General features: G+C 39.2%; 1 protein-coding gene across 3 annotated transcripts in view; it reads left to right on the plus strand.

Moving 5' to 3' along the window:
* LOC115044612 (CUB and sushi domain-containing protein 3-like) overlaps positions 1-20,778 on the plus strand; it is a 203,345-nt gene that overhangs the window by 61,727 nt on the left and 120,840 nt on the right. For 2 of the 3 annotated variants that reach the window (XM_029503737.1, XM_029503739.1), the window contains 16 exons: positions 670-747; positions 2,042-2,129; positions 2,744-2,868; positions 3,234-3,355; positions 5,557-5,660; positions 5,947-6,059; positions 6,353-6,535; positions 7,033-7,359; positions 7,869-8,063; positions 8,455-8,593; positions 9,522-9,709; positions 11,618-11,806; positions 13,940-14,056; positions 17,572-17,787; positions 19,228-19,416; positions 20,070-20,239. In XM_029503737.1, coding sequence (XP_029359597.1) covers positions 670-747; positions 2,042-2,129; positions 2,744-2,868; positions 3,234-3,355; positions 5,557-5,660; positions 5,947-6,059; positions 6,353-6,535; positions 7,033-7,359; positions 7,869-8,063; positions 8,455-8,593; positions 9,522-9,709; positions 11,618-11,806; positions 13,940-14,056; positions 17,572-17,787; positions 19,228-19,416; positions 20,070-20,239 — 2,543 coding nt within the window. The remainder of the gene's footprint in view (positions 1-669; positions 748-2,041; positions 2,130-2,743; positions 2,869-3,233; positions 3,356-5,556; positions 5,661-5,946; positions 6,060-6,352; positions 6,536-7,032; positions 7,360-7,868; positions 8,064-8,454; positions 8,594-9,521; positions 9,710-11,617; positions 11,807-13,939; positions 14,057-17,571; positions 17,788-19,227; positions 19,417-20,069; positions 20,240-20,778) is intronic. The other variant, XM_029503740.1, reaches the window with a different exon arrangement.

A 20,778-nucleotide genomic window follows, 5' to 3' on the forward strand; every position in this document is an offset into this window, starting at 1 on the left:
TCATTTCTCAAATATTCCAGTGCATTGTTGTACAGTGGTTGAGCATTTATATATTTTCCATTAATATAAAGCAAAAATTTATCTGGCCACTGATGATGTGTGTAACAGCTTGGATAAACAAGTTGATCTACAGAATTAAAATAAAATTAAAATAACCATGTTTTGCTTGTTATACCATTCAGTGCTTATGGCTATTCTGTTTTGTACTTCATAATTATGACAGGCCCTTGCATCACCTGACTTTTGTATGCAATCTGGCTCCTGCTGCGTTTAATTATACTCTCTTAAGACATGTAGAATTGCAGGCCTCAGGCTGCTCTTTGATTCTGCTCCATATATCCCCATACAAGCTATAACCCTTAAATCTGCTCTGACCGATCAATTTCTATCCACTGTTTAATATCTTGGCATTATGTGAACAGATAAACATAAAAAAAAAACAAAAAACTAATTTAGGTTTTATAGAATTGCCAAGGTAACCCAAAGGAATGCAATGGAGCAGTTGAATCAATTCTTGTTGAAAAAGATGCACCACAGTTGCAATTACATGTTGATATTCTTCGTAGGAACGAGTACTATCCAGAGAAAGAAACACTTGTACTGTGTCTTCTCACATCTAATACTGTAACTTCTTTAATCTAATGAACTCTTTCTATTGCTCTTGACCAGTGAAAAGCTCTGGAGAGCTTAAATCCAGAGGGGTAAAATTATTACCAGGAAAGGACAACACTAACAAACTGTCTTTGAGTAAGTCTTTTATTTTTCTTATGCAACTCTTTTCATTGTTTGAATTTTTTTGTTTGTAGGGCTTTTGTTTGGGGTCTTTGTTTTTACTTGTCTCTCTTTTTTATTTTTTATTTTTTCTTTTTTTTTTGCTACATCACTCTAAGCTACAGTACTAGATTTTGAAGTGCAGTCTCTTTTTCTTTCTGACGCCCTTTTCCCCTGCTTTTCCGGACTTCCTGTTCTGATAGAAATCGGCTCAGCTCGACTGAGCCCTGAATGAATTCAGCAAAATTTAGATTTGGCCAGTTACAAGTTACTCCGTCTGGATCATTAAATGGTAAATTAGTTTAACTTGTGTCCACAGTGTGTGTGATCTACATAGACACACACCGGTAGTAAAGGTTGAGTGACCACTCACGCAGATGATTTGTGTACACTCAGACCACAGCAATGCTTTGTAATTGCTTGCTGAGCCATGTTATTAATGTAAATCTGAAGCACAGTTCACTTTAACTCCACAGTGAGGTAAACAGTCAGTGATTACAGGTTGTAATCTTTATTACTGTACGTGTCACAGAATCAGTATTGCATAGAGACATGAATAATGCAAAGAGCATTAATCTTTTCTGCAAGACAATACTGTATAACATTGAAAGGGTGTGAAGAAATGCTTGTGCCTTGTGGATTCATTGCGTTTAATTGAACCCATAACTGTATTATAACCCACATCAATTAATTTCAAAGTTAATGAAATTCCTGAAAGTAGTCAACGATGAAAAACATTTTGGTAAAATGTCTTGCATTGAAATGTAAAGTTCTTCGGTGTGTGTGTGTGTGTGTGTGTTTGGGAGGTGGCGGGGGTCGAGCAAACCTTAAGGATACTCCTAAGCAACAATAGAAAAGCTGTGAAACCAAATTGACAAGGCTACGCCTAATGTACTTCAGCTATAATATCTGAAAGGTAATCGATCCTCTCAGTCCCTGCTGAGCCCAGATACATTTCCCTTTATTTTGTCTAGCTCAGGTAGGAGACTTGGTGCTTTGAAACCACAAGACATGAATGTGTATTCCCCCAAGAGACGCCAAATAACTGACAGTCTCTGACACTGAAAACGAGTTTGGTTTGTCCAGCAACAGTACATTTATGATTCCTGGAGCTGAATTATGTTACTATCCATAACTTTGTATCATTCAAACAGGCAGATTCATCTCCTTCTCCAAAGCCTTTCACTGCAGAGGGTGTTTTCTGAAAGTACAAACCTTTGAATTTTGAGTGTCTCTCTTGCTTCATTTGTGGTCCTTCTTTTTCACTCAGTGAATGAAGGAGGAATCAAACAGGTGTCTAATTACTGCCCTGATCCTGGGGAGCCAGAGAATGGCAAACGGATTGGCTCTGACTTTAGGTGAGTTGCTTCTTCTAAAGCTCAAGTGAAGGAGCTCAGATTTGTGTAGAGAAGAGTGAAGTATAAGATAATGGGAAAATGTGGCTCTCAACTGGTTTCTGTGTTATGGCATCATGGGACTTTGTGACATTCCTGTCTACTAGGCACTTGAGCATCAGGTACTTGATGCTGGTTTAAAACCTTGCTTAGTAATTCTAAAACGGAGACAGCTGCATGCTGATATTACAATTAAGTCCACTCTGCTCCTTGCACAGCTGAGTGGTTCTTTATCCATGTAAATAAATACCCTCAGAGTCCAGGATGAATCTTCTGTGCAGCTGCAATGTACAATATATTTAAGAGCTTGCATTTCTAGCACTTTTATGAACGTTGTTCTTTTTCACATGCAAAACAATCTTCATTGTAAAATGGAATGTTGTTACATGGACTGTATGAAAAATTAACCCTGTTGTTAAATGAAACGAACATTCACCAATTATCTACTGAATTTGCTATATTGGATGCAGCCTTTGTAAGTGACACAAAATGAATGATGAATTTGACATTTAATCAGAAGTAATTTTTGAGGGATTGATTGCTTTTTCAGGCATTAAAGATATTTATTATCTTCTCAGCATCGGGGCAACTGCTCAATTTACCTGTGATGAAGACCATGTGCTGCAGGGTTCCAAAACGATTACTTGCCAGCGTGTAGCTGAAGTCTTTGCTGCTTGGAGCGACCACAGACCTGTCTGCAAGGGTGAATAAGGCTGCTGAAGAGCTAATAAAACAGTTTGATTAAGGCAGTGCCTCTGGATATAGGCTCTATGCAGATAGGGGAAAGTTCATTTCTGTTAATTATGTATGAAAGCCTTTGCTGCAGCGGTCTCCTTTCTAATTCCAAAATGCTCTGCCTGTTTTACTATGTTTCATAATACCTCGAGCACCTTTTAAAAAATGATTAATGGAAATGCAACCAATAGACTTTCTCTCTACTTTTGCAAACAATACATTAAATATCTTATGTTATAATATAGGAATCATTACTCTGCCTTCCAAGCACCCTGCTCATCAATATTTATTGTGGATTTAACATCGTATTGTTTATCTTTATTTTTTCTGCAGTGAAAACATGTGGGTCGAATCTCCAGGGACCATCAGGAACCTTTACTTCCCCAAACTTTCCTATCCAATATGAGAGTAACTCCCAATGTGTGTGGATCATTACAGCAAGCGATCCAAACAAGGTATTAGAACAGTTTGACTCTGTTTTCATAGTTTTTGAGTTCAAGCTCCTCTATACATCTGTTACTACCACTAACAGACTAATGCATCCTTTTCAGGAGACTAAATTGACCAATTAAATGGCTACGCAATCCGTACATCGACCAGTTACCACTACTTTTCTGCTGCACATATTCACATTGCTTCAAAGCATAAATGCTCTTTCCAAGATCAAATGCCCACCTGTTGTCGATGTAGATGTAGATGTAAGATGGTAAAGGGATTAGTCTGACATGAAAAGAAGCATGGCATTTTTACCTGCCATTCCAGTAATGCATACCTGATACCTGTGAATGGTGTTTGTGCACTGTAAACATGGTATTTATTTAAATACAGTAGAGACGATGAACGGATTTTATTTTCAAGATTTATATATTGACAAAATCCTAGGAAGGACTTTGAGAAATTTGAAAACTTCCCAGTTGTCTTTTTTTTTTTTTTTTTTTTTTAACTATGTGCTCCTCATTAGTTATGCATTAAACACAAATAGCGCGTTTTCCAGTGATAAATCTTCAGTAAATTCCCACTGCTGGCAATATAGAGCCTTTGTCCATCCATTTTATTCTTGTACATGTATTTATGAATGGATTTTTTTCCAAGAGGAGGTCAAGATGTGACAAGGTCACATAAGAAATGCATTTGGACTTGAGATCTTTGTTACTGTCTCTCATTTATATATGTCACTGCAGTGGATTGCATGTCAGTTCTCATCAGACTGCCAGTTACACCTTGCTGTAGGCACTTGTGTGATTTGGCTTAATTCCTTGGGGTTAACAGAAATGGAGAGAATAATGATTGAATGAGATGAGAAATGAGCTTTTCCCCAAAGTGAAGAGGTCAAAACTGTTTTCGTAATGGTCATTACTGCTCTTCTATAACAAATTTGTGTCTATTGGTATTCTATCAAGTGAGCGATATACATGGGGGTGTCAGCTCAGTGCAGGCCTGCTCATAGACAATAACCAACCAAGTAACATTCGTTCAGAAGTAAGCAGGATTGGCAAGTGCCAAAGCTTTGTGCCGCCGTGCCCTCTCTAAGGCAAACAAACCATTGACTTGGCACTGAAAGTTGGTCCATTAGTGTTATTATGTTAATTGCGCTTATGCGTGCATTGTAATGTGCCTGTTACACATGGATATTTTGCAGCAATTGTCATCTCCATGGCCAGCATAGGGGATACAGACGATGAGCAAGCAGCCATCAAATGTTAGTCATAAACTGATATCAGACTAATGTCTCATGCCATATCCTGACTTTCATCACAAATCCATGCAGGCAAAGTGAAGGACTATTAGTGATAGCAGAATTGAATTGTAAATAATGCCATATTTTGTGATGTTGGATTTTATTATAAAAGTCAAAGATCTAACGTGCGTTGAGTGTTATGTGGCCTTCCAGTCTCTTTTGATGTTGTTGATTGGAGTTTTATGGATGTTTGCATAATTTTTTAAAGTACCGGAGTAAAGCCTATATTATACTGTGATTTGAGGTATGAGATAGAAGCATCCTGAGCCTGAGCCTGGTTCTGCCCGAGGTCTCTGCCTCTTAAAGGAAGTTTTTTCTTGCCACTGTCGCCAAGTGCTTGCTCATGGCAGAATTTGTTGAGTCTCTTTAAATAATTCAACAAAGAGGTTGGTCTAGACCTGCTCTATATGTAAAGTGCCTTGATGTAACTTTGTTATGATTTGGTGCTATATAAATAGATCGGATTTTATTGGATTAGATAGGAGGAAGTTGTTTCAATAGCATAGTTGGATCAAACACGTTGTTTTCTATTTGTAAAAATGTATTTGACATTGCTTTCTCAACATAGACTTGCATCTCTCAACTCAGCTCTCTCCAGAATCATTTAATATAAAAGCAAGTTATGGAAAAGTTATGCTATAAATTTCTTATAAATGAGATGGTTAATTGTCTGCTTGTCTGCTGGAGTGTTTTTGACTTACACATGTTTTTCAGGATAGCAGCAGCAATGTTGGTTGGCCACGCTATCTGTGCGGACCACAGTAGTATGCTAGTGTGTTATAGAACATGTGCAGAAACTGTCCAAACTGTTTGTAAGCATACATGCTGGTAGGAATGGTCTGAAATATTATTTCACTGTTTTCAGTGATTGTTTGAAGTACAAACTGTAAACGCAACTTACTCTCCATTTCCTCACAGGTCATTCAAATCAACTTTGAGGAGTTTGACCTTGAAATTGGTTATGATTCACTTACCATTGGAGATGGGGGAGAAGTAGGTGACTCCAAAACAATAATTCAAGTGTAAGTATTTCAGAAAAAAATAAGAATTGCTAAATATAGTTGTCACCTGTTGAGTTGCCGGCCAAATGGACATTTATGTACTGCTTACACCAACCCTGATGATTGAAAAGCTACAACTTTTAAATTAAATTGACTATGTGCATACATTACTGGGATGCCTTATGCTAAGGTTCCTGCAAAAAAATTTTCAAAATCAGAGCCTAAGGAATGTGTCCCCTTGCATGATGAGATGAGCTTTGAAAAGTGTATTTTGATATGTCAGTTTCCTTTGTTCCCCTGTACGCAGGCTGACTGGGAGCTTTGTCCCCGACCTGATTGTCAGCATGTCCCATCAGATGTGGCTTCATCTCCAGTCTGACGAGAGCGTGGGCTCAATTGGCTTCAAAATCAACTATAAAGGTACGCAGACCTTTGTGCTGATATTATCTCTCGCTGTCTGTATTCTTGTTTGTATCTATGACTCCCTCATTCTGACTGTTAATTTTCCTGTCTGCATTTCCTCTTATCTATCAGCCTGTCTTGCACTCCTGTCAAAAAAACCCCCACTTCCTTAGCTCTGAGTCTTCACCTGGACCTTTATAGATTATATGAAAGAAGTACCTCAAAGTGCTTGGTTTGACTTAATCCTCTTCTTTCCCCTGCACTTCCACTCCCATTTCCACCCCCCCATCTTCATTTTCTCTCATCCTCAGAAATTGACAAAGAGAGTTGTGGTGACCCTGGTACGCCTTTGTATGGCTACCAAGAGGGTAGTGGCTTTTTAAATGGAGATGTTCTGCGCTTTGAATGCCAGTTTGGATTTGAGCTGATTGGAGAGAGGATGATAACCTGCCAGAACAACAATCAGTGGTCCGCTAATATCCCCATCTGCATATGTGAGTCCAGCACAGGCTTCTTCTTCTTTTTTTTCTCTTTTTTTTTTGGACAGTTAATGAAGCTCTTACTTATCCATTTGGAAAGTTCAGAATGACACTGAAATACTGGAGGGTTAATTACAGTGTTGTTAAATGACCATGCAGTGCATTGTGTGTGAACAGAAATATGCATAATGTAAGGCGACTGACTGTTGGACAATGTGAAGTATCCCTGACACCTATATTACGCATTGTCTGTATTTTTGTAGCTATATACTATAGCCCTATGAAATGTTTCATGTTTCCCCAACTACTCAGTGCCCATGGGAGCAGTGCTACCTCAGCACGGTTATTCAGCACTGACATTGTTCTATACTGATCTTTCAGTGTAATGCTGCTATGGCAGAATCCACAATGTGGATTGCCGTGTGATTATGAAAGTTGCTGTAAAGTGCCACACCTGTGGTTTGCAGGGTTTTAAATTGTTACTACTATATTTTGTCCCTTCCATCACACAGTTCCCTGTTTCTCCAACTTCACTGCTCCCATGGGAACAGTGTTGTCTCCTGACTACCCAGAAGGCTATGGGAACAACCTCAACTGCGTGTGGCTGATCATCTCTGAGCCCGGCTCCAGAATCCATCTGGCTTTCAACGACTTTGACTTGGAGCCTCCCTATGACTTCCTGACTATCAAAGATGGAGACCAATCAGGAGCCACAATACTAGGACGCTTCTCAGGGGCTGAAGTTCCCTCCCATCTGACGTCCAACAGTAATGTACTGCAGCTGGAGTTTCAGGCTGATCACTCCATGTCTGGGCGGGGGTTCAATATCACCTATAGCAGTGAGTGACTGAGCCGCATAATTCAAACACTCACATCATAGTAAAACTATTATATGCAGATACATGTAACCAGTCATTTTCTTTTGCTTTTTGTGAATGTGAATGTTCATAGTTACAGTTGATAGTGTAGTCCTTTTTGTCTGTTTTTTTTTTTCTTCCTTTTCTTCAATGATTGCTTAAGATTTAACAAATGCTCTGTGCCTTATATAATATGTACACCTAAGGTGCTTTAGAGAAAGCAGCATTTAGGACAGTGCACTCAGTGCTGAATGTCTCATTACCATTGTGTCTTTGTAATTTTTTTTTATCCAAGCAAAGCACAACAAGTTCTAAAGACAGAGGCTGTTGTCACCCTGAGGTTTATAGAGCAGACCTGTGTTAGGGTTTTTAAATCTTTCATGGACAGCTACATCCATTTCCCTTATCTCCCTACTCCTCACAGACCTCATTCCTCATTCACACCAGAGCATTTGTCTCTAGATCATGTTCTCTTCTGTTCTCATTACAAGCTTTTGGGCGTAATGAGTGCCCTGACCCTGGCATACCATTGAATGCCAGACGCTTTGGTGACAGTTTCCAGCTGGGGAGCTCCATCTCTGTGGTTTGTGAGGATGGCTTCATCAAGACTCAAGGGGCTGACACAATCACTTGCCATCTGGAGGAAGGCAAGGTGATGTGGAGCGGACTCATTCCAAAATGTGAAGGTACTGAGACGGATTGGTTCATAATTGTGTGGCAGTTAGACAGATAACAACTAGTCAGGAGTGAGAGAAAGGAAAAAAAGAATATGGGGTTTTAAAAAATTTGTAGGATATGTGGAAGTCCTCAGTCCACCCAAACTGGGCCACATTTATTTCCAGGTGTTTGTATAACTTGCCTTTGGTGACTCATCCTGTATGTTTTTCAAGTGTTTTTCATGTTGCTACAAAAATATTACTGAGTGGTATCCCTTTTAAACAGCATCCATTTCCCTCCGCTCCTCTCCACCTTGTTCTGTCTGTCACCCATCCCACTCTTCGATCTATTTATATCTTTAATTTATATCTTTATGTTCTCCATCCCTCCCACTATTTCTCCACCTCTCTGCTACTTTAGCTCCCTGTGGGGGGCACTACTCAGGGCCATCTGGTGTCATCCTCTCCCCGGGGTGGCCAGGCTACTACAAAGACTCTCTGAGTTGTGAGTGGGTTATTGAAGCCGAACCAGGACGTTCCATCAAGATCAGCTTTGACAGGTTTGTATGCCAGTGCTGCAACAACTCAGCTGTGAGACAAGGCTACACACCCTCACACAAAGGCTCAGCTGTAAAATGAGACTGCACACCATCCATTCTGCACCTATAGCCCCACACTGCACTGCATTTGCGTACTATATGCAAATGTACTTGTACATGTGCAACACAGAAGTGTCAGCCTTAATCCTTTAAACTTAGAGTTAGAAACTGAAAGTCAGAGGAGGTGGAAGGCATACCTGGACCTAGTTTAAAAAACCTTTTGAAAGCAGTCAGTAATCCTTTATTTTGTGTACTGGCTCCATCTCACTTCCAGACAGCTATAATAAAAAGAAAATACCTGTGTTACTTTAAGATCTTAATTTCTTCACATAAAAATGCAAAACCATAAAATGATCATATTTTATAATCATTGCATTCTCTTTGCTGCCACTTTCCTTAGTAAGGGAACAAAGAGCTGTTTTCTCCATGATATTTCTGTGAAATGAGCCAAAATCTCTTGCCCTTTTAATGTCAAATGAGCCATTTTTCCTATGCTTATTTTATTTTGGGTTTATCTGGCATAATTTGAGAGGCGCAGTGTTTATTTTTTCAGGTCTTTACATCTGTAAGATAGAGGCCGGTCTGAGTATATTTTTCCTCCATTATTAATAGTGATATTAGAATTAAGTGTTTATATGCTCATATAGACACACAACGCTGACCAAAGATGGATACCATGTCAGATGTCCAAGAAACCCATTGATCTGATCTACTGCAGTAACTGGAGCACTTGCTTAGCAAACTCTATTTTCACAATTATCTCCCAAAGTCAGAATAATGTATAGGTTGGATTACTGTGAACAGTCTAATTTGCCGACCTAGAGGTATTATAATGGATTCTCTGCACAATCGTCTCTGTAATTCCCACTTTTCTTTTTTAACTTTGAAGGTTTCAAACTGAACTCAGCTATGACTTCTTGGAAGTACATGATGGTCCCAACCTCCTCTCTCCTCTGATTGGCTCTTTTAATGGAACTCAAGTCCCTCAGTTTCTGTTTAGTAGCAGTAACTTTCTGTACCTGCTCTTCACCACTGATAATAGTCGATCAAACAGTGGCTTCAAGATCTTCTATGAAGGTGAGAGCGAGCTGTAATTTCACTGTACTACACTGCAAAAGATAAACTGGATGACTTATGCATGCAAACATTTTTGAGTGGTTCCAATAGTATTTTACTTTGATACGGCAATGAATATTAGCCAATTAATATGTTACGTTCATGAATTGAAGTATTACACTGCATGGCCAGGGCACTTGTATTATTATCATAACAAGTGAGCCCAATTAGCTTTAAAATTTATTTTAGTGTCAGTTTTGTTCAGAGATGAGCTTACTTCTCCCCCCCCCCCCCCCCCCCCCCCCCCCAAGGAACCTCAACATCATCACACAATGTACTCACCTCACCTAAATTTAAAAACACCACTGTTGGCATGTCAGCAAAACCTGCTCTGTGAGCGGGTAAAAATAAATGAAATAAAAACCAAGCCCAGGACAAAGTTTGCCTCTGAGAGTTGGCTATTTTTGCCACATCACCCTACATGGAGTGGTTATCTTTGAAAAATCAGAAAAGAGAATAAAACTGAAAACACACTCTTGGCATAGTGCAATTTATTTTCACAATCGTTTGAACTACCAATATTACCCATGTCACTCAGATGTGATTCATGAGACAAAATTTGTTATTATGTCTGTATTATTGACGGAAGCAGACCACAAGTGCCTGTGTCTTATTACGTTGCACTCTGAAGTCTATTTCTCTTTTGTTGATGAGGCTATCGAAAAGCAATAACAGTAAGATCATATTAGCTTCTTCCATTGCAATTTGGGACATATATTACTGCTGAACTGCTTTGGGGAAACCCAGCCTAGTTCATTTGTAAAATTGGCCCTATGAAATAGGGCTGTAGTGAATTATACTGTGAATAATATTGGGCGCACAGACACTGCATTATTCCCTTAGTATGTACTTGGTGTCTGAGCTGGCCAGCATAATAATACTGCAGAAACTTGAACTTTCCAGTCAGACCATGGTAAATTTTACTATTACTTTAGCATTGTACATTGCTTTTTTGTGATTTACTGATATCGGATTATTATTATAATGAGGGAATCATTTTTAGTCAATGGCCTGCTACATGGAAGAAAGACAGCGCTTCAGTATAGCTCTTAGTTTCCTAGTATACTAGAAGTTATTATAATGGAGTGTTGAAATCTTACAATCAAGACCCAATTTAGGCTGAACAAGATGCTAAGAAGATCCTATGCATGTTTTAATACAGGCATTGGGATTCAGATACGAGTCATGATTTAAGTTGGCTTGGTTGTCTTATTAATAACAATAACAATAATAATAATAATAAAAATAAAAGTATTATCACAGGGAAAAGGAGGGGCAGAATGGACTGCTGACGATTAAGAGGAAGCTGGCACTACTGGGCAACCAGTTCATTCCAGGAGCAAAAATGTTGTTACGAAATCCAGAGCAGGTGGTCCAGCACATGCAGGACAGGACTTTATGTGTGCTGTTTCACCAAGGTTATACCCTTTGTTGTCTCTCCCCATGAAATTACCTCCCTGCACTCCTGAACACCACCTGGAACTCATATTTTTGACTTTCTCTCAATGGGTGGATAACACCTAGGTTATACTATGTCTTCTTTAGCAAAAGCATAAAACAACTCTATCAAAGTTACTCAGAAAGAAACTCAGATATAACAGAAACTAGTGCATTAGTGATGTATTTATTTATTTATAAAATTAAAGGTCTTCTCAGAACTTTATTTGTATAAATGTCACTCTGAAATGTTACTAAATGCAGAATTTCATATTCCGTAAATGGTGTATGAATTGAATATACATCTCTGTAGGTTGGCAGTCGTAACTTATTTGCATAACTTCAAGCAAGTCAACTGTACAACCTCAGTAGAAGCTCACTTGCTAAAGAAGAGATGTTGTTAAAATGACTTTTATATTGAAATTTCTGCAGTGGTTACGTTGGATACGTACTCCTGTATGGATCCTGGTATCCCAGTCAATGGCGTACGGCTAAGCCATGACCTGTCCATCGGCTCCATGGTGTCTTTCAAGTGTGACCCAGGGTACAGGCTGAGCCACGAAGAACCACTGGTTTGTGAGAAGAACCACTTCTGGAGCCACTCACTGCCCTCTTGCGATGGTACATATACAGAAGTTTTCTTCGTGCACCGTATTTCACTGCTATTGGGTTTTTTCGTTGCTCTTCCAATGACTCTGCACAACACTGTATGAAATGATATGATTCTTTTTAGCCTTCGTGCTAAATCTGTCCTACAATAACAAAACCCAACTTTTTTGTCCTTGAGGCACTAAATGAATTTAACAAAGTCACTGAAAGTCTGTCTCTTGACCTGATTATGACTTGTTGTCCTGAATTAATTCAAGATGAATAAAGCTCATGTTTATTGATAGTGAAAGTAAACAAAGCCAATCTTATGGTCAAAAGCTGTCACCAGTGAATGCCGAAAGGTTTTTAAATTCATTTTGGTAAAAGATAAGTGGGTTCTAACTGCAGCTTCTTTCACTGTGGTATTTATCCGCAAATCTAATGAAACAAAAGCTGAAGCTGTCCATAGCAGGTCTGAATGACCAGACCAAAGCTTGGCAAGGTGTTGCAATAGACTTACGCCTTACGGTGTTATGAATTTTTTAATGCTGAAGACGGAGTATGCTCAACTACAAAGCTTTAGGTTCAGCCTGCTCCTGATAGTGCTAATATCTAATATTATCTTTGGGTTGTTGTGCTTTGTTTTTTTTTTTTGGTTTTTTTTGAGCAGGGGTTTACAGTTTTGGCTTTTGTGCCATTTAAAAGCACAGTGAAGGACAATCATGGTGATTATAGCCACAGTCTGCAAACTGTAAACAATATTCTAATCACAGATCACTCAGTTGAAAGAATATAATGAATAAAATACATGCAAGAGTTGGCAGGGAACTCTATACCATGCATTTGATGCAGTGCTTTTCTTTTTAATCCAGCTTCATTTCGATGGTTTTCACAGAATTCTTTTCATATCTTGGAGCGTTTTCTTGCCTAGGTGCGTGGCAGACTGGTGCCAAATGCTTTGGCTTTCTGCCTGTGGACCCTCTGAAGTAGATTATTTGCCAAGTGTACTCATTCACTTTTAATGACTTTATGTAATTTTGGCTTATTAATAAAATATTTGATATAATTTTGTTGGTGGGTAAGGATTCAGGCCTTGATGTGTTGTGCTTGCTGGAGGGCCCAAGGGTGGAAGGAGAGAGGAAAAGAGGAGGGTGGATGTGTGCAGCTGTGCAGCCTCAGGCATCTCAGAGAGCTTCCAAAACATCATCTGACATTCAATACTTTGAAAATATGTACATGCACAAGAGTTCTACTGCTAATATTTGTCTGCTGTTGCTGTTTTGAGGCATCCAAACACACACATGCAAAAAAAAAACCCACATAGGCTTATGAAAATGAAGCTGTCAAACTTCATGAATGCTATATAGTGGCCCTTCATGTGAATGGACCTTTTGGTTGCAGCACCGTGACAGCATGAGAAAATTGTTGCAGGTTTGAACAATAACCATTTAGACCAGTTAACCTTCAGGCGGATTGAGCATTAACCTCCTGATCCCCAGCAGCCAGGGGAGAGATTTATCTCATTTAAGCCCTTTGATGAGATAAGGAGCTTTCTGGATATAAATTATATGTCAACAGTCAACATGCATAAGAGTCATATTACTGAGGTGACATTAGTGTCATTTAGACAACAGCTCTTATCGCCTCATATGCAACTGCTCTACACAGTGGGATGCAACTGGATTCACTTTGCAAGCTGAAAAGTAGTTGAGTGCTGCGCTGGGATGTTTGCTTCTATTTGGAAAATAATGTAAGTCACTTTCAAGTGAGAGTCAGACTAACACCTACTCTTATCTTCTGAATATGTTTGTTAACTCTCATGTCTCGTAAGTAAATCTAATGGATTACAATGTTTTCTGACAATGACTACAGTTACACATACCGTACAGCAGGAGAAAGAAATCAGGATGGATATGTGAATTAATGATTAATTTATTGTCCTGCTCGGCAGCTGGGGTGGTTTAGAGAAAGGGAGAGAAGAAAAAAACATGTCGGCGGAATTACAGGTATTCATAAAAATAGCAGGACAGGATGTGATATGACTCAAATGCATAATTCATTTGAATCAGCCCTCTGTCTTCAGGTGAAGGATTTATTGGTTCAGTTACAATTTACATTTTTTTTGCCACCAACACTTATCATTCATTTTCTTCCCTTTCTATTCAGCATCATGCGGTGGGGATATCAGAGGACCTGGAGGGATAATCCTATCACCTGGATACCCAGAGCTCTATCCCAACTCTTTAAATTGCACATGGACTGTAGAAGTCAGCCATGGAAAAGGTATTAACAACCCCACTCATTTCAAATTATACATTCCTCAACATTCAAACATACATTAAGTGTGTACGAAAATAGTTTTTTTATGTGTGATTTATTCAAGTACCAAACATCATTAGCAGGGTGTTAATTTTCAGAGCCCTTACCACACACTTACATCTTAGTTGTGCCAACAATGGCCAAATTATGAAACGATAAATTAAAAGGACACACATAGCTTCCAAGAACATTCCAGGGATTTAATATTAGTAGGTGAGAAGTGCATAAAGCATATATTTTACCTGAGCAAAGATGATTTAAATGCACTGACTTTTTTTTTTTTTTTGGGCAACTGGCCAACAGTTCGTAGGGATAATAATACAGTCTGAGGTGTGCACTTTATTGAAAATTAACAGCTTTTTTAAAGCAGACCCTCTTATCAGAATGTAGTTTCATTGGTAGCTCCTGTACTTTGCTTTATTTTACCTGTTTGAACAATTCTTGTCCAGTAGGCAACCTCATGCATTCTCCATTTGGATAGTGTTTCACACTGTTATTTAATTTATTAATTTAAGTTATTTAATTTGATCATGTGGTGTCACCAAACCTCTTCGATGCTCTGGACATCATGCACCATACAACTTACACCATGATTCATGTATGGTAGTGTCAGGAGGAATGGAGGGACCCAAGCAGAGGGCACCAAGAAGATGGGAAGATTAGTAGAGTTTATTTACAATAAATGCAGAGTGTTGTGGTGGGGTCCAAGGGACTGAAGGGAAAACAGGCAGTGGATCCAGTGAAGACAGCAAATGGTGGAAGCCAGAGTGGCATGCACATGTTCCACTGTGGCAAATACAACAATCTGCTGATAAGTGTTTGAAGACCTGAGGAATGTATCAGTTGCAGCTCGATGAGCAGATGAGGAGCAGGTGAGTATCATTGACAGGGAGTGGAATGTGACACCGTTGATTTTAGGCAAACACACCAACCAGTGAGTGGAGAGCTAACTGCCCGTGCCATCAGCCTGGCAAATTACACAGAGACTGAAAGCAAAGGGCACGAAGGAAACACGGGAACACGTTTGGAAATATCAGACGTGGAGGGAGCAGCCATAGACTCAGAAATAGATGGTAATCAGCTCAAATGATTCCTGTAGCCGGTACTCTGTTGTTGTTTTTTCTTTTCAGTTTTACAGCAGCGAAAATTCTGAATCCTCTATCTGACGTCTGTGAGATGTGTCTGAAACCCTTCAGCATCCTGGTTGTGTCTTCTGAAACCCCCTTTTATTTTGCATCAGCAGACATCCTTGTGGAAGGAAATTGTGTTTCAGACTGAACTGTTGGACTCCAGTTTTTGAAAACTTAGCTTTTGTTCACATCATCAGATGAAAGGTTTCCAACGTAGACAGTAAAGGTTGGCATGGTGTGTTCCATATGGTCAAACACAGAATGATTTTTTTTTGTTTATACTGTTTCTGCTCATAATTTGAAGTTAAATGCAGATCCAGCCACTTCTTAAGGATATGAAGGCATAAATACAGATACTTGCACATAAATGCAGTTAATTTTCCCACTCGGGGGTTCACTGATATGCAATAAAATTGTGAAGCACTCAATAGCATAAGTCATCTCCTACACATAGCATATTTTCTGTGTTATATATTCATATATTCTTTACAGATCAAACTTACAAACAAAACACTGCAAAGTTAGAAAGCTGTGGACTTGTACAGAAATCTTACCGAAACAAATGTGATTATCAAAGAGTATATAAAAATGATATATTTATTGTTTTTCTTGTATGTTTTATTTATTTTACTCTGTGCTGCTTCACTGGGGTCCACCTGTGGTAAATTCACTAAAAGTACAATTCGGAAAGGCAAGCTGTCATAAGCAAGTCTCAGCAAAATCCAAACGATGAAGTGTCACTTCTTAGACCTTGAGACGAAGAGTTATCTCTGACAGGAGCGCAAAGTAATCAAACCGCTGAAGTTACACTGTGGTTTCCTTTTTTTTAAGTTTCTCATTCAGCAACAGGAGCACCAGCTACTAGGGCTCAGTCAGTTAACAATCCTGTAATGCACTTACACAAGCCGTGAAACTACATGAAGCAAGTTAAAAAGCTCCTGCTTTATTTGTAAAAACAGAAAATAGATTTTTAATTGTGCTGGCTGGTGAATGACATTGTTTACTTTTATCCTGTGGCTATAGACTAGAACACAAATTTATTGTTAGAGGTATCTTATGTAATCTGTGTCGCTAAGTGGATTTGTATTAATTGATCACATACATTACAGTCACTTTTTAATATAACAGCTGTTTTAAAAAGCATAATCAATCATTTATATTTTGATATTTTAATACCATTTTGGACTTTTTCTTTCACATGAGCCAGCTATAGTAAGGACATTAAAGAGTCGTATTCAAACAAAATCAACAGTATGCTGCTTATTGTCCTGAAAAGCCATTGTTGGTGAAATTATGTTCTCAGATCTTACTGTTCGAGCAGGAAATGCCAAGTAGGGTTTACAAGCCTAGATGTGATTTTCAAGAATCTGTTTTCAATCAAACAGAAAATCTGAGTAAAAAAAAAAAACAGGCTGATTCAACTTGCATACATTTTATCACGGCAAGTAATAATGTGGGAGAGTAGTCTGTATTGTGGTCATGTGCCTATATGCACTCATCTTAGACCTATCGGTGTATCAGTGAGCCCATGGTGATGCTTGGTGGTGTGAGCTGCACTGACGCGTAACATCCAATAGGTGCTAAATTTGGATTTAGGTTAGGGGAATGCATCAATGCCTTCATCATCCAGGAAGTAAACCCATGGCCCGCTGCACCAGTGCAAGGACAGTCCGTCTGAAGATTTCTCCCTCGTATGAAACGGCAGTCAGTGTACTGTTGGCTGTGACATGGAGCCAAAGGGACTGGGCTGGAAGACACAACAAACCTTGCAACCCCATGTATGGATGTGTCACCTTTCACAAGCACTCGCGCTTCCTAAATGGGCCGATATGATATTGAAATTTGACGATTCTTTTTTTTTTTTCAAGTGAAAAATTTTGATCCTTTTGAACAACCCTGGGCACAGTTCATAGAGCTTCTTTGTTCTTGGTGAAATAGCATTTTATTTTAAAATGGCCATTTGGTTAGTATTCCTGTCCTGCTGTTGTTTGAAGCATTTATTTAATGTATGCGGGTTAACCCTAACTGCGCTCTGTAGATTGAGTAGCTTATCTTTATTCACAGTAACATTCACAACTATATAAAATGTATATTTAAGAGTCACACTGAACTTTAAGTTCTTGCCCAAAATTTTTGGCTTGGGATTGAATTTTTAGTCTGATCTCTACAGCATCATATATATATACATATATATATATATATATATATATATATATATAGGCATGTAGGTTACTATGGACATGAAAAACTAAAATTCTCATATTTCAAACTGTGCTTGTATATTTGTCATAGCTCCTTTGTATTACCTTGGAAATCCCTAAACTGGTCTTTCTAATTTTCTCCTCTTAGGCGTTCAGTTCACTTTTCACTCCTTCCACTTGGAGGATCACCATGACTATCTTCTAATAACAGAAAATGGCAGCTTCGCCCAGCCACTGGCCCGACTTACTGGCTCTGAGAGGCCAGCACCAGTTAATGCTGGCCTGTATGGAAACTTCAAGGCCCAGCTACGCTTCATTTCTGACTTCTCCATATCACTGCAAGGATTCAACATCTCCTTCTCTGGTGTGTAAAAGGCAGGCAGGAGAAAGTGCTGAAAAGGGGGTTAGATGGCAAAACTAGCAGAAATGGAAAGACAATTCATGCCTCTCTAAACTCTACATAAAGCATTGTACCTCAGGCTGTGCCGATCAGTGGAGGATAATTAATATACAACAAGGTCGCATAGGTAGAGGGCATCTGACTGATAGGCCTGATCATTAAAGAAAATGGGTCAAATGGAGTGAGAGAGGGAGTACACAAGTAAAGGAGGCTTCATGTTGAGACCAAGACACGGAGAATTAAAGAAAAGTGGAGATACCAGACTTAGAGAGGAGAAGAGACAGATGGTAATGCTGAGTGAGCAGGCTTGATGGAGAGGGCGGGGAGAGAGAGAGAGAGAGAGAGAGAGAGAGAGAGAATGAGGGAGAGAAAGGGCAAGAGACAGTAAAGTTGAAGAAGGGGGGGGAGAGAGAGAGAGAGAGAGAGAGAGAGAGAGAGAGAGAGAGCGTGCTTCATGGGCATTCTGGCTAAATGTTTGCCTGCTGTTTGCTGAAGTGAAGCACAACTTATGCAGCCATTAATATTCATGAAATATGGTGTGTGTGTGTGTGTCTGTCCTTGCATGCTCTGTAATTAGCATCTATAGATTTCCTGATTAGAATTAATTTTAACCTTTTATGACCTTTTGATGAAAATTTGCCAATGCTGTCAGGCCACATTCTAGTGTGGCATGTTGCTGCCCTGAAATCAATAGGCCTACAGTACGTAGCTCTACTTTCTGCCACATAAAGTCCATGGAAGGAGCGGTTAGGCCACTGCTAGCCCATACACACACAGTACAGCCCGTTCCTAATCCAGATATCAGTTTGAGTTTTCAAATACCGTCATTTCCGGATTATAAAACACTACTTTTTCCACACCCTTTGAACCCTGCGGCTTAAACAACTATCCTGCTAATTTATGGATTTTTACGGGTAACAAGCTTCATGCAGCCAAAAACATTTAGCGTCACATCAGACCTATGAAATTACCCAACAGGTCACAGTGGACCCATGAAATTGTTCAAATTAAATGAAACACACTCACACTAAACTCTTCAGATCAGTCATTTATTTTGCGCTTCATGCGCTCACCCTTATCAAGGAAAACACACCAAGCAATGCAGATGATGCAGCTTTCAAGTTCAAGGCGATCGATTTGGCGAAAAGGCCAAATCTTTCTGTGTATCATAATTCCTGCCATCTGCCATTTCCTCCCATATTTCCGACACCTGTGGCCTATATATGTAGAAAACTGTTTGTCTCTGTAAATTTAGCAGGTGTGGCTTATATTCAGGTGCGCTCTATAGTCCGAAAATTACGGTATGCAATCAGTAAGCACATCAGTGTAATAGAATATTACCAATATATTTCTGGGAAATTTTTAGCTTTTGCAAATGACTTTTCTTGGCCATTGTCTCTCCAGAATACAATCTGGAACCCTGTCTTGACCCTGGGACCCCTCAGTTTGGCTGGCATACGGGCTCTAGGTTTGGAATTGGTGACTCGCTGGCATTCTACTGCAATACAGGCTATCGTCTGCAAGGGGCAAGGGAGATTGTGTGTTTGGGAGGTGGCCGTCGTATGTGGAGTGCCCCTCTGCCAAGGTGTGTGGGTACGTGGTCAGCTGCTTTTATTCTGTTTCCTTCCTTATTTCAGAATGGTTATTGTCATGGTGAGGTTTTAAATATATGTAGCAAAAATAAAAACTTTTATGAGACATGTAAGAATTTGATCTACTTTAGAAGAAGAAGCTCGGATCTGTAGTTAATACTGATGTTAGTGGCTCGGATAATGCGATCCTGGGAGAGCTCTTTTCCATTAAAGGCTGCACTTATTAAAAAAAAAAAAAAGCCTGTGAATTTCTGCTTTTATAACATAATGGTGTTTGGAAGAAAATAAGAAAAACATTTATGTTGACATTCATTCGGAACAGTTAGAAGCTTGCAAATGTTTGATAATCTGGTGAATTTATCACAATGTGTCAGTGCCAGCTGAGTATAAAATAAAGTAATAAAGGAATAGGAACTTCACATGGCATAAGAATAATCCAAATAAAACATCTGAGTTATACCTTTATCTCATTATCTACTGCATATGATGTGAAATGAGTTTGTGATACAATGTCCGTTAATTTCAGGGTGAAGTAGTAGAGTTTAGGAACTGCTGTTGAGGATTTAAGGAGAAAAGATTGGAGGATCAGAAATTGCAGTTCTTCTTGTTGCTTAACTGATATTTCCTTTTGTCTTTGTGTTGATTTTCTTGCAGCGGAGTGTGGATCAACAGTTGCCAACAATGAGGGAGTTCTTTTGTCGCCAAACTATCCAATGAACTATGACAACAGTCACGAATGTGTGTACAGCATTCAGGTCCAAACAGGCAAAGGCATTAATATGACTGCCAGCACCTTTCATCTGGCACACGGTGACATCCTCAAGGTAAAGACAAAATGCAGTCGATTGCAGACATGTAATTAACAAAGAAGCGTCCTTCCAGAGTCCTTCCATTAAGAATCAAGCAACTAATCAAAGGTCATATTTTAGATCATGGTTCTGTGTATTATTTACTACATAGGGAACGGAAAAAGGATGTTGGAGAAAGCACCAGGGAGAATTGTTTTACCATGAAAGGACTCGGTTCTTTGCTCAAGGGCATTTTCACAGATTTCGTTAAGCACCACAGATGTGATGCAAATGACTATGTAGCCCACACTTCACAGCTGGAATCCACTCTTTCTGGGATGCAGATGTCTTCTCTAATGCTTCAATTAACAGCGTTGTAGCCTACTATCTGCGCTCTTGGTAATGGAGTTGTGTAGACAGTAATCTCTGGCACTTAGTAATTCAGTGAACACCAGAGATGTGGAAAGATGCTGAGAACTAGAGCTAAATTGACTTAAAAAATGAGAACGAGAATGCCCCTATATATGTTTTAGTTGGGTGAGCCAAAATGCTTTGTATTTCATGTCGATTGGGGA

This window comes from Echeneis naucrates, chromosome 6 (assembly GCF_900963305.1).
Source record: "Echeneis naucrates chromosome 6, fEcheNa1.1, whole genome shotgun sequence".
NCBI classification, from domain to species: domain Eukaryota; kingdom Metazoa; phylum Chordata; class Actinopteri; order Carangiformes; family Echeneidae; genus Echeneis; species Echeneis naucrates.